This window comes from Suncus etruscus, chromosome 4 (assembly GCF_024139225.1).
Source record: "Suncus etruscus isolate mSunEtr1 chromosome 4, mSunEtr1.pri.cur, whole genome shotgun sequence".
Lineage (NCBI taxonomy): Eukaryota > Metazoa > Chordata > Mammalia > Eulipotyphla > Soricidae > Suncus > Suncus etruscus.
The window spans coordinates 119,584,934-119,599,537 of record NC_064851.1 but is presented as its reverse complement, the minus strand read 5'-3'; the positions used below and the strand labels follow the sequence as shown (position 1 = coordinate 119,599,537).

General features: G+C 33.7%; 2 protein-coding genes across 2 annotated transcripts in view; one reads left to right on the top strand and one right to left on the bottom strand.

The window, feature by feature from the left end:
* Positions 1 to 9,183, top strand: part of ANXA10 (annexin A10) — a 147,313-nt gene extending 138,130 nt beyond the window's left edge. Inside the window, exons 4-6 of the mRNA XM_049772677.1 lie at positions 3,438 to 3,551; positions 4,896 to 4,986; positions 9,098 to 9,183. Of these exons, the coding sequence (XP_049628634.1) occupies positions 3,438 to 3,551; positions 4,896 to 4,986; positions 9,098 to 9,183 (291 nt within the window). The remainder of the gene's footprint in view (positions 1 to 3,437; positions 3,552 to 4,895; positions 4,987 to 9,097) is intronic.
* A 55-nt stretch (positions 9,184 to 9,238) lies between these two features.
* LOC126007199 (probable ATP-dependent RNA helicase DDX60) overlaps positions 9,239 to 14,604 on the bottom strand; it is an 87,029-nt gene continuing 81,663 nt past the window's right edge. Inside the window, 2 exon segments of the mRNA XM_049772676.1 lie at positions 9,239 to 9,327; positions 12,428 to 12,645. Coding sequence (XP_049628633.1) covers positions 9,239 to 9,327; positions 12,428 to 12,645 — 307 coding nt within the window.

Genomic DNA, 14,604 nt, shown 5'->3' with positions numbered 1-14,604 from the left:
GGTGTAATTTTAAATGTGGAAATAGTGAGCCACATAATTATGGAAGGAATTAACATTAGAAAAGAGATTAGGGCCCAGAGAAATAGCACATCAGCGTTTGCCTTGCAAGCAGCCAATCCAGGACCAAAGGTGGTTGGTTCAAATCTCAGTGTCCCATATGGTCCCCCGTACCTGCCAGGAGCTATTTCTGAGCAGACAGCCAGGAGTAACCCCTGAGAACCACCTGGTGTGGCCCAAAAAACAAAACAAAACAACAAAAAAAGAGAGATTAGGACACAATCACAAATTCTGAGTGGAGAATAAACCAGTTATTCCAGAATCCAAGAAGTCCAAGGAGCTTAAAAAATAAAAGAGAAGTTAAGAAAAATAGTACGTAATGATGGGAAAGAAATATCAATAATATGTCATATAACTAGTAAACCTATAGAAGGATTTCATCTCCACATTGAATACAACATCTGGCAATTTACCCCCTCAGATCAACTCTACAGGTGCATTTATCTGGGAAACTAGATTGGAAATAGGTCATCTGGTCAGAAAGGGGACTGTTCTAACATATTCTCCATACTTTCAAGTGAACCCAGGAGACACTGTGAATTCAAAAAAGAAACTCATTTGGTGACTATTATAACATAGGAGAGCTATGATGTGGCCTAAATAAGGAATGTAGTAGTCTAAGTGGCAAAGAATTATTACTATTTTCTGCATTTATGTAAACTAAAGATTATAGATTTTGCTGGAAATTAGATATAGTAGTTGTGATAAATATAAGCAATCCTCTGTGGAGGAAAGAAAGAAACAAACAAAAAAGAACAGGACAATTTGGTATCACTTTTACATCTGTAGCAAGTTATTTAGTAAGTTTTTACCTGAGTTAAATATTTTAATATTATTATTAATTTTAAATAGGTATTGTTATTTTCATCTTATAAGTAAGAAAACAGACACAAAGAATAACACCACACACTAATAATAATCTCATAGCTGGTAATTTAGACGACCAACATTCAATCTTTGCCTACAAAACCTGTATACTCTGGTGGCATTAGGTTATTTTATTTTATTTTATTTTTGGTTTTGGAGCCACACTGGACGGTGCTCAGGGGTTACTCCTGGCTATCTGCTCAGAAATCGCTCCTGGCAAGCACAGGAGACCATATGGGACGCCGGGATTCGAACCACTTTTGGTCCTGGGGCAGCCGCTTGCAAGGCAAACGCCCTACCGCTGTGCTATCTCTCCAATTCTTTAATAATTTTTTATATATTGAGATTACCTCCTTATACACAACTTTCTCTCTGTCTCTCTGTCTCTGTCTCTCTCTGTCTCTCTCTGTCTCTGTCTCTCTCTGTCTCTCTCTCTTTCTCTCTCTCTCTTTCTCTCTCTCTCTCTCTGTCTGTCTCTCTCTCTCACACACAAAATAAGAAATATACTTGCGCCATCTAGTGGCATTAATAGGTGTCAGTAGTGGAACACAAAAGTAAAACATCAGAATCTAATTGTATCTAACTATAATTCAATATAGTTAAGCACATCAAATGAATCACTTTTAACCTGAAAATTTCTTGATACGCTATATAATTAGTAAATTAGAGGATTTCGCCTTTACAGTCAAAATTCTTTTGTTTATATACAGCCTTATATTACAAATTATATACTTTGCACACTTTGTATATTCAGCACTATGCTAGAAACAGATGATAAAGTTTTTTTATTGTGAAAGTACATGTGCTGGTGATTACATAGATGGTCATTACATACACGACATTAACAAACAAGAAGATAAGGTAAGAGAGGGAGGAAGGGTGGGAGGGAGGGAGAAAAAAGAAGAGAAGGTAGTGGCAACACAGAAAGAGTAAGCTTCAAAATATATAAAATTGCATTTAAACTTGCATTTAAACTTTCAAAACTCTGGAAATGCACATTTTCTTTAAATTTCACATGTGGTAATTCTTCACTTATATGTTGTATTTGTCACATTACTTTTGTATCATTTTTTATCTGCAAAACACAAAAAGGAGACCAGAAAGGTAGAATACTACTTCTGTTCTTGTCTGTTTCTTTCTCTCTTCTGACCACAGAAGACTGTTTATATTTATTACAACTTCTACTATATCTAGTTTCCAGAAAAATCTATAATCTTTATATAAATCCAGAATCTTTATATAAATCCAGGCACACTGAATTTTTTCTATTTACACCTTCATTAACTTGAAAAACATTCTACCCACGATTTAGTACTTAATTCTTAGATAATATAAACGTATACTTTAAAGTTTTCAAATATTTGCAGTCATCCAATATATCTAATTGTCAATTTTGATGTGCTTGTATTAGGATACCGGCATATTAGGAGATATATCTCAGTTGTGTTATTTCATATATTGGGAAGGAACTACTTAGAGGTCAAGTAAATTAATTACATTAACCCTAGCAAAAATTCAGTAGATTCTATATTACCAATTACCATCTGTAGATAAATATTTTATTTGCAAAAAGAGAAAATACACCATTAGTAGAGGTGTTGTCATAGTCTGCACAAATTTAAATTTGTGGTATTTTGCTCTATTCAAATAAAATTGAATATACCTAATTAAATACAAGATAATCTCACTGAAGTCTGTTGATGACATCAGAATTGAAGTACTTTTTATGATAAAATTACATATTCTTTATACTTTGTAGCAAAAAAAAGGCAAAATGCAAACATCTTTAAGTTCTCTTTGTAATTCTACAAAATTACTATTAAAATGTACGTTAAAATTGATTTCAGTATCTGCTCTGTACATAGTTAAAATAATCTAATTTATACCTGTATTCCAGTGTCAAGATTTCAACACGCTTGTTCTTTTTCAGTGCTTAATTTCTAGTACTTGAAATAAATGTATTACTGTGGCTATTTAAGTAAGTTCTAAGATTGCTCAATTAATTTACACAAAATTTTGGTAATAGCAAAACCAAGAATTCCTTGCTTAACAAGCAAAGAGAAACTGCTAACAATGATTAAAAATAAAATCCACATTTCCTTTTATATTTTTTAAACATTAAAAATTGTTTTGATTCCACACCCAGCTATGGTCAGGGCTTACCATTGACTTTATGATCAAGAATCACATCTCGTGACAATATAGGGATCCAAGGACCAAACCCTGGTTGACTGCATGCAAGGCAAGCACTCTACTCATTGTCCTATCAATCTAGCCACTACAAATATTCATTAAGAATTTGTTTTGTTACATTCACACAAGAAAACTAAAAAGGGAATTGTGTTTGGGGCTAGTTGAAATATAGTGCTCTATGCATGACAGAAGTAACAAAGATGACATTTCATGCTAAGATGTGTTAACATCATTCTGTTCGAACCTCAGCTCCATTATAACTCATGTTTATATATGTTGTTCAAAAGATATAATAAAAGCATTTATTTTTACCTCTCTAGGACCTGATTGGTGACTTGAAAGAGAATCTTTCAGATCACTTCAAAGATGTTATGGTTGGCCTCATGTACCCACCGCCATCTTATGATGCTCATGAACTCTGGCATGCTATGAAGGTAAGTTGTGCTTTAATGCAAAAATATATGTAACAGGTACAAGTTAATATTTCAGTAATGGGAACTTCCCTGTGACATAAATCCATATGTGGGTGGGAACATCTAAGCTAAAACTTCATTTCTTTCCAAATAAAAAATTTTTGGAATCATTTCAATGTAATGGCTGCCAGTGACCAGATTACCATACAGTACTCTCTGAATATTGTGTGACAGCAAAGAGAAAAGGGAAGGGAATTAATTGGTAGACATAGATATTGACAATAATATTAACTGATCAGAGAATTCACTGTATAAAATTCATATGAATTTTACTAGTCTTTATTTATTTGGAGGTGAGGGCACATCAGGCATGCTCAGGATTTATTCCTGGTTCTGTACTCAGAGATCACTCCTGGGGGTGCTTGAGGAGTACCAGGATTGAACCAGATTAGACTGCCTGCAAAGTTAGTGCCTTATACCTGTACTATCTCTCCAGCTATAATGGATTTTTCTTTGAAAAAGTATTGTGTCAATATCTAGCACTAGCAAAATTCATGTGATTAAATAATATAAGAATGACATAACCTGTTTCTAATCAGATTAAAAATGCTTATAATTTATCAATGGCTTATAATTGAATCTATTCTAAAAGAGATGCTACCAAGAAAATCACTATCAGGGGCTGATGAGGTGGTGCTAGAGATAAGGTGTCTGCCTTGCAAGCGCTAACCAAGGAAGGACCACAGTTCGATCCCCCAGCATCCCATATGGTCTCCCCAAGCCAGGGGCAATTTCTGTGCACTTAGCCAGGAGTAACCCCTGAGCATCAAACGGGTGTGGCCCGAAAAACCAAAAAAAAAAAAAAAAAGAAAGAAAGAAAAAGAAAATCACTATCAAAGATAAATATTCAACATGACTGAAAAAGATCATAGGAAAAGTGCATGCCAAATATTTCAGCAAATGACACAAAATTTGACCTTTATAAAAAATTAGAGAGAAGCTCCAAAAACATTCTTGGTAAATTAAGAGATTCATATTTTAATTTCAGCTTGACCAAAAATGATATTCCAGTGTAAAATTAAAACAATCAGTCTAATGATTGTGAATATTATCTATATATTTCTTTATTGTTTTAAATTGTCCAAATATTTCACTCTAAATGAAGATGAGTTTCATGTAAAATTATCTTCTAGTGGTCAAACAGTTTTACCCTACCTGAAATTAAGCTTACATTTTTCCCAAATATAACCTGTTTTCTCTGCAATTCTCAGAATACTATAGAGTATAGATCCCTTTAGTATAGAAAGTACACTGTATCCCCATAAATATGCCTATGTAAATCCTTTATTATCTTTGTAATTCTAGGGAATGGGTACTGATGAAAACTGCCTGATAGATATATTAGCTTCAAGAACAAATGGTGAAATTTTTCAGATGCAAGAAGCCTACTCTATGCGTAAGGAAATGCACATATTAATATATTTTACACACATATTATGTATATTTTCCATAAAAACGATATAGTTTCTGTATTTTAAAGTATTTTATAAGTTACACTTCAAATATCACTAACAGAAGGACAATTAACTCATTAGCTAAAATTGATTGGAGCACTTAAATTAATAATCAAAATATTTTAATCTTTCTCCTCTATTTCGTTATTTGTATAAAGAAACGCTACTATCATTTGTGTATTGACTTTGTAGCCAGCCACTTTGCTGTATTGGTTAATTGTTTCTAGGAGTTTTACTGTGGACTCTTTAGGGTTTTCTATGTATATCATCATATCGTCTGCAAAAAGAGATAGTTTGAGTTCCTCTTTCCCAATTTGGATTCCTTTGATTCCCTTCTCTTGTCGGACTGCTATTGCTAGGACTTCTAAGATTATATTGAATAAGAGTGGAGAGAGTGAACAGCCTTGCCTATTTCCTGAATTTAGTAGAAATGCTTCTAGTTTTTCGCCATTAAGGATAATCTTGGCTGTGGGCTTTTCATAGATAGCTGTAATTATCTTGAGAAAGGTTCCTTCTAACCCTATTTTTGCTGAGTGTCTTCAACATGAAAGGGTGTTGGATTTTTTCAAATGCCTTCTCTACATCAATTGATATGATCATGTGATTTTTGTCTTTCTTGTTGTTGATGTGATGTATGATGTTGTTTGATTTGCGTATGTTGAACCGACCTTGTATTCCTGGGATGAAACCCACTTGGTCATGGTGTATGGTCCTTTTGATGAAGTGCTGGATTTGGTTTGCTAAAATATTGTTGAGAATCTTTGCATCTATGTTCATTAGTGAGATTGGTCTGTAGTTTTCTTTCTTGGTGGTGTCTTTGCCATCTTTGGGAATGAGTGTGATATTAGCCTCATAAAAGGAGTTGGGGAGGATTCCTGTTTGTTCGATGGTTTGGAAGAGCCTGTGGAAAACTGGTAGTAAGTCTTCTTGGAATGTTTGATAGAATTCACCTGTAAATCCATCTGGACCTGGACTTTTGTTTTTAGGGAGCTTTTTAATTACATCTTCAATTTCCTCTGAAGTGATTGGTCTATTTAGGCTTTCTAGGTCTTCCTTTTCCAGTCTCGGAAGATGGTATTTTTCCAGGAATTTGTTGATTTCTACTGGGTTCTCTAGCCTAACTGAGTATAGTTGTTCATAATATGGTCTCATGATATGTTGTATTTCTTGGGGTTCTGTAATCTCTCCCTTTTCATTTGCGATCCTACTGACTTGGGTATTTTTCCCTGCTTTTTTTGGGTGAGTTTTGCCAGCGGTTTGTCTATCTTGTTTATTTTTTCGAAAAACCAACTCCTGGTCTCATTGATGTTTTGTATTGTTTTCTTAGTTTCTATGTTGTTTATTTCTGCTCTGGTTTTTATTATTTCTTGCCTTTTGGTTGTGTTTGGATTTCTTTGCTGCTGTTGTTCCAATTCCTTGAAGTGATTCTTTTTAAACTGTTGGTTTTGTCATTTTCCTGTTTCTTGACATAGGCCAGTATTGCTATGAGTTTTCCCCTAATTACTGCTGTGTCCCACAAATTTTGACAAGTTGTCTCTTCATTACTCTTCATTATAATTTGTCTCAAGGACTCTTTTTATTTTTTCCTTGATTTCCTATCTGATCCAGCTGTTGTTGAGCAGCATGTTGTTTAATCTCCAGGTATTAGTTTTTCTCCATTGCTTCTTCTTGCAGTCAATTTTGACCTCTGTTGCATAGTGATCTGATAGAGTGCTTCTAATGATCCTTACATTTGTGGTCTTACATAGGTTAGATTTGTATCCTAGGACATGGTCTATTCTGGAGAAGGTTCCATGTGGGCTTGAGAAGAATGTGTATTCTGCTTTCTGGGGATGGAGAATCCTATATAAGTCTATTAGCGCTAGATCTTCTAATTTTTCATTTAGGGCTCTTATTTCTTTGCTATTTTTTTGTTTGGTGGATCTGTCCAATTGTGATAGTGGTGTATTGAGATCTCCTACTATCAAATTTTCCTTTATGTGTTTTTCCAGGTTTGCGAGCAGTTGCCTCACATATTTTGCTGGCTCTACATTAAGTGCATAAAAATTGACCAGGGTTAGTATCTCTTGATCTAGTGTTCCTCTGATCAGTAAGTAGTGGCCCTCTTTATCTCTGATCACTTTCTTGAGGTTGAATGCAATTTGGTCTGATATAAGAATGGCTGTCCCTGCTCTTTTTTGTTTTCCATTAGCCTTAATAATTAATTTCCATTATTTTATTCTAAGCTTGTGCTTGTCCTTTAGTTGTAGTTGTGTTACTTGTAGGCAGCAGAAGCCCATTTTTTTTTCTAATCCAGTTCTCTACTATGAGTCTTTTAATGGGAGAGTTTAGGCCGTTAATATTTAGGGAGATTATTGACAGAGAGGACTATTGTGCAGTTGTGTTGTGTAGGGTGGTTGTTGTTACAATTGGGGGCTTGGATTGTGTAATTTGTCTCTGAGTAGGTCGTTTAGGATCAATTTTGTTTGCACAAATAATGCAAGTTCATTTTTGTTTGAGAATGTTTTTAGTCTGCCCTCCCATATGAATGAGTTTTGCTGAATATTGGACCCTAGGTTGGAATTTTCTTTCATTCAGTCGTTTAAATATGCCATTCCACTGTCTTCTTGCTTGAATTATTTCAAATGGAAGATCTCGTTTGATTCTTATGTCCCTTATTTTGTACTTAAGGGTTTTTTTCTCCCTTATTGCCTTAAGGAGATCATCTTTTCTTTGTTTTTTGTTTTTAGTTTTTTGTTTTTGCCATTTGGATTACTATATGTCTTGGTGTTGTTTTATTAGGGTCTATTTTACTAGGGACTCTCTTCACTTCCTGGTTTTGCTCTGAATGATATGTAAGCCACTATGATTAAAATATAAATTATATTAAAAATAATCAAAATAAACAAAATTCTAAAGAAAATAATTCAATATTTTCAATACCAATGTTTTCAGTAGGAAATTCCAGCACTGAGATTCCAGAAATATTTTATCTGTTACCCAAAAAAGACTAGAAACATAGATAAAACAAAGTATAATAACCACTAAGAAAATTCTATATTGATTAAGAGCTATTTCACTTTACATAAATTTCATAATCAGACTCTACTTCAAAGTACAACTTTTAAACTTTTTTTTTTTTTTTTTTTTTTGGTTTTCGGGTCACAACTCTGCAGCAATAGGGGTTACTCCTGGCTCTATGCTCAGAAATCGCTCATGGCAGGCTCAGGAAACCCTGTGGGATACCATGTGGAAATTGAACCACCATCCTTCTGCATGCAAGGCAAATGCCCTACTCCATGCTATCTCTCTGGCCCCCTTTTAAACATTTTAAAATAGAAAATTTAACTATTTTATTTTTAAAAATACTTATTGCCCTAAATTTCATTGTACATGTATTTTATGACATTGAGTGTCAAGAGAATGCTCCAGACAGTCGACTCTATGGATGTGAACAAAAACCAAGGATTTTCTAAGAGAAATAAAAATTGTTCTACTTAAAGTTTTAAAATTAAACAAAGTATATGGGGAAAGTACTAGGCTGGTAGGATTATAGATTAAAATGAATTACTTTTTAAAGAAATAAATAAAATAAATTACTCAAAATTTTAGGAAAAGAAAGTGTGAAACAGAGGCCAGAGAGATAGCACAGCAGTGGGGCTATTGCCTTGCATGTGGATTACCTGGGTTAGACCTGGGTTAAATCTCCAGAATCCCATATGGTCCCCCAAGCTTTCTAGGAGCAATGAGCACAGAGCCAGGAGTAACCCCTGTGCACTACTGGGTGTGGCCCCCAAACTAAAAAGTGCAAATCAACTATTTTTTGAATTTTGAAATAAAGATAACATTTTTTAGGAAAACATGTGTCAATATTACTAATAGGTAATATATTTCTTTTGTGAACTGTTCACCTAAATAAATATAAGTTATCAGTAAAAAATAACCACATATTATTAATTGTAATTTTTATAATTTTTATTCATTCTTGAGAAAGTAACACTAACATATTCAGGGATCACTAAAATGTCATCCTATAATAAATCATTTGTTTGACATGTATGCTTTCCTATTCAGAATACAACAATAACCTTCAGGAGGACATTTACTCAGAGACCTCAGGACACTTCAGGGATACTCTCATAAATTTGGTCCAGGTATGAAATCTGAAAATCCACACTATTTTTAAATATATAAAAAATTGTTTGGAGTTTATCATTATTTAGGGCTACTCCTGGCTCGTAGGTAGGTTCTGCCAACAGAGTTCAGGAGGTCGTACATGATGCTGGGGATGAAAACGGGGCTGACTGCATTAATGGTAAAAAACATTTAAAAATGTATATTTCCAAAAGACTATCATTATTCAATCCTACTCATTATTGTATGTTTCTTTTATCTTAAATTAAAATAATAATGTTTGAATATTAGTAATATATCAGACATGTATATTTGTTTTATAATAAATAATCTGTATACACAAGAGTTTTTAGCAAAAATATTTTACTATTGGGTTTTATGCCATTGAATGAAATACTACCTCATATATTTAAGGTCTAGAATATGTGACTATGTGTTATAGAACCTTGAAATATTTTTCAATGTACAAAATATTAATTTGAATAAGAGATACTTTTAGATTAGGGTGAACAGAAATTTAAAGATAAAAAGCCAAGGGTTATATTCACTTTAAGATTATATACCTACAAAATTTCACAGTGCATTTTCCTAACTGGAGTACCATGGTGGTTCATGGCACTATAGGACTTGAGTAGCACTTCGTTCCTTTACAAAGCTCTGACTTGCTGCTCTTGTTGACTGAATGCTGCCTTCAGTGGTCCCAATATCCACCAAGCAGCAACTGAGAGGCCCCAAAGCATACACAGTAAACAAACAAAAATACAATTTTTCATTTTCCTTTTTTCATAGTTTACCATCCTCCTCTTTGGGAAAAATGATGTCACCCATTTGCAAAGCATGTACCTTAACCCCTATACTATCTTTCTGGCCCTTCACATAAATTTGAATAAATCAAAGCATGCATAAATATATATGCCAGATTGAATATAAATAAATACTTATATTCATTACCAGGTAACAAAAATATAATTTTTAATTTTTGTGTAAAGTTATAGTATATTTTATTTTTATATATAGTAGACCTTTCAAATTTATTTAGTAACTGTTTTACAATTTTACAATTGTTATTTGTAAATATTCAGTTATATAATATTCTAACACATATAATATTATAAAACTCTCCACAAGACTGTTTGCTTCCCTTCTGCATTAGCCCAAAGTTGGCTCTTTCCTTAAGCCCATATTTCACTACCATATTAAATTTCTTATTTTTCTGCATACCAGTTCTTAGAGTATGTTGTTTTTGCCACTTGTTTCTCCATTAAAATAGTTCTTTATTACATACATATAAAAAGTTTATTCTTCTAGATGGTCTTTCTTTTTTTCATTTTTATTATAACCAATGTGAATTACAATCTTTCTGTTTATGACTGAAACCCACCTACAATCATGCTTGTAATCATGGTGCTTAAATAAATATTTTATTAAAAAAATCTTTCACAGTTATATTTAAGGTACATAGTGACAGTGAATTAGGACCATTCCACCACTAGTGTTGTCCTCCCTCCCTCCTGTTCCCAGCATGCATCACATACCTCCCCCTTTTGCCCCAGGACTGCTAGTGTACCATGTTCCCTTTGTGTATAGCTTGTTGTAGATTGAGTATCTTGATTCTATTGTCATTGACTTTGGTTTGGGTATTTAGGTCTGATCATTTTTTATTTCCACTCAATGTTCATAAGACTGTTTGACCCTGGTATAATCCACATTTTATGAGGCATAACAAGATGTTTCAAGTTATATGGCTCTACTGGGAAAAAAGAAAGAAAGCTGGGAGGAGCCCATCTAGAAGCTATAAATATAAAAAAAATTAATTTAAAAATTGAAAATTAATTAAAATTAAAAGAAAAAAGAAAGAAATAGAAAAAAAAAAAACAAAAATAAAGGAAGGAGCAAGGTGGGTTTTTTTGGTTCTGTTTGGTTTGGTTTGGTTTGGTTTTTTGCATAGGTACTGTAAGTATTGGGGGAATTAGAAAGGGAATTCCTTTGACCAAAGAGATGCAGGTTTTTTCCATCATTGAAGCATACTGTCATGGGAACAACTACAGGCTCCAGACATGCTCATTTTCTGTCGAATCCCAGGGTCTTTTTATGTGCCAGGAAATATTCTGCTCAGTTGTGGTTGTCAAAGGGAGTCATCTGGATTTAGAGATCTTATTATTTGCACAGATCCTAGGATGAAGTCTAGAATAGTCTTTCTTTATGGTTCCAGAAGTTTTGCTTCGTCTCAGTTGTTGTAGTCAGTCTTTTGTAATTAGTGATCTTGGTTTTTGCACAGATCCTAGGATGAAGCCTAGGACAGAGTCCTTCCTTATGGTTCCAGAAATTCTGCTCAGTCACAGTTGTCAAAGTCAGACCTCTGGTATTAGAAATCTTGGGTTTTGCACAAATCCAAGCACAAAACCTAGGATAGAGTCTTTCTTTTTGGTCCCAGGAAAAGTTCTTCTCAGTCGTGGTTGTCAAGGTCAGTCTTCTGTAATTAGTAATCTTGGTTTTTGCACAGATCAAAGGACGGAATGTCTTCTGATTTCATTGGTGATGAGGTAGGGCAACCTTCCCTTATATCAAGTTGTTTTTTTCTTGTCCTCAGCATGTCCTATTAACCTAGCCTGGCACATGTTGGTGCCAGAGCTGTTTGGGCATTCCCCCGGTGTGGAGGTGATTCCTGGTGCTGTTGCAGGGAACTGTTTAAGTTCTACTGTTGAGATCTGAGGGTCAGGGTTGGACAATCACTGTCGGATCACACGGGGTTTAAGTCAATTCCCCATGACAAACGTTCAGGGTGGAAGGTACCCCATGTATTATAAAATGTATGGGTTCTTAAATCCTAGTAGATAAGAACTTGTTTCTATACATAAGATTTCCTCCCTTTTAGTATGCCTCTGCAAAAGGGAATGATGGCATATTATATTATACAATTTCCGAACCCTGGTTTTGACCTGAGCTTTTAGCCCAAGCACAACTTTTTCTACTGGAATTTCATTCCAAGCAGAACCAAAACAAGCGAAATTTAAAAAAGCGGGGTCGGAATGGAGGAGGCTACCTTTGAATTTGGAAATAAACACTGTAAGAAGTATAACTATTAATGAATTAAACATACAAAGAAAATATAAAGATCCTCATTAAGTCTTATGATCTAGTCTGGGTGGGGGTTGGGATCCAAGGCACATTTTCATCCACACAATGGTCTTTTTGAGTCTGAGAAAAGTTTTACAGCAGTAAAAGTTATTTTGACTTTTGTAAGTAAGTAAAAAGTTACTTTACACTTACTTTTGTAAGTGCCCTTGAGCTGGGGGTCCTTCTGGAGCTGAATCCGGTAGCATACAACAGTCCACCTTGAGGGCGTGTGTGAGAGGAAGAGATACATAGAATGAGTCAGCAGGAGTGGTGACAGCTTCTTGCCAGCACCAGATATGGGACTGAGAGAGTGTCCTTTCACTGTAGGAGCTGGGTGGCAGCTTATTGGGGGAGGAGGTTGGTCTCTGTACCTAATAAGTTAAGAACGGAGGACAATAAGAGTTAAATAGGGAAAGATAATGAAATAGGATTGAGGGGATGGGAGGATTGAAGGAGTTCTGAAGGGGGGAGGGATAATATATGAAAGAAGTTATGTACATTATAGGCATGGAATGTTTAGAATATAGATTGGGCAAACATAGAGTAGTACACTATATACAAACTCACACCCACTTATAGACAGACATTAGAGATCTATTCATAAGTTTTAGTTGTAGTTGGTCCTTATAGGATGAGTCTGAGCACTTAAGAAATAATTGAATTAAGGAAAGATAAATAATGATAGTAGCATGCAATGAGAGTTCCGACATTCAATCATATTTTTCACCTAGTTCTTTGCCAGAGGGGAAGGGGATTGAGTTACAGTATTTTTTAAAAAGAAAACATTCTATTTTTCAGTTTTCAATACAAGAAATAATATATGAATATAATTATATTATGAAAGATAAATACAAGAAAAACAGTTTTGAAAATTAAACAAAAGTTAGTCACAAAAGAGAGAAATCAATAAAAAATGTATAGGGATTATTTAGTACTTTCATTCTTTATTCAGTCTTACTATTGCATGTATCTTGTATCTGAAATTAAGCTAATAATGTTTCAATATTAGTAATATATATCAGATATGTATATTTGTTTTATAATAATCTCTATACACAAGAGTGTTTGGCACAAACACATTTTACTATTGGGTTTCATGTTATTGAATGAAATACTAACTCATATACTTAAGGTATAGAATTAGATTATTAGTATGTGAATATGTTATAGAACCTTGAAATAGTTTTCAATGTATAAAATATTAATTTGAATAAGGAATACTTTTAAATTAGAGTGAACAGAAATCTAAAATGTAAAAAGCCAAGGGTTAGAGTCACTTTAATATTATATACCTACAAAATTTCACAGAGCATTTTCCTTACAAACAAAACATGCTTTTTTGTTTGTTTTGTTTGTTTGTTTTTTGGTCACACCTGCTGATGCACAGGGGTTACTCCTGTAAAAGTCAGAAATATATGGGAAATATTCAAAGTTTTTAAAAATCTAAATGAGGGTCAGAGCAGTAGAAAAGATAGTATGCAAGCCTTATACATGTGGCAAATGTAAATTTGATTCCTAGGTACCACATATGGTGTTCTGAGCCACCAGGAGTAATTCCTGAGTGCAGAGCTAGGAATACATCTTGAGCATAGTTGAGTATTACCCCCTAAATCTAAATTGTCTTTCAGCTATTAATTTCTGATTTGGGATTTGGATCAATAAATTTGTAATATTGGTAAGATATTAAATATTATAGGAATTGAGAAAGTCTATCACTTTCCTGGACTCTATGTCTATACTTTAATCATTTCAGTGGAAATCTTCTTGATATTTTATAAACTGGAAATGGTGTTTCTTCAGAATGGGTCATGAAATTTAGATCGTTAGAGTTCCAAACATGTAGCTGCACAATATCTAATTGGGATCATTATCCTCTGAACTACTCTCACTGTCTCCCTCTCCATTCCTTTACCAGTCCTCTGTCTTAGCTTATCTATCTCTCTCAAAACACATAGCAGGTTAGACAGAGAGATTGTGTATAAAGCAAAATAAATAACATTTCCATTTGGCTTTATTATTATTTAGTTGTGCAATTTTAGATTTATCATTAAGATTCCTGATATTTTAATTATAGATCTTTGTAAATTGAGTAAGCTCATTCTTCCCTAATGTTTCCAAATACAATGCTCTAAGTATTTAATTTTTATAAATGTATCCTCTAACATCCTCTACTTTTTGAATGTCAGAATCAAAAGAATGATTACTTGCCATTATTTAACATTTTAATACGAAAATTGAAAGTTATGTTTTCTGAATTAGAGGTTGAGGGAATTAGAGAATAAGGTTTTTGACGTAGTCTAAAAAAGAGTGTTTAAAGCATTATTTTATTT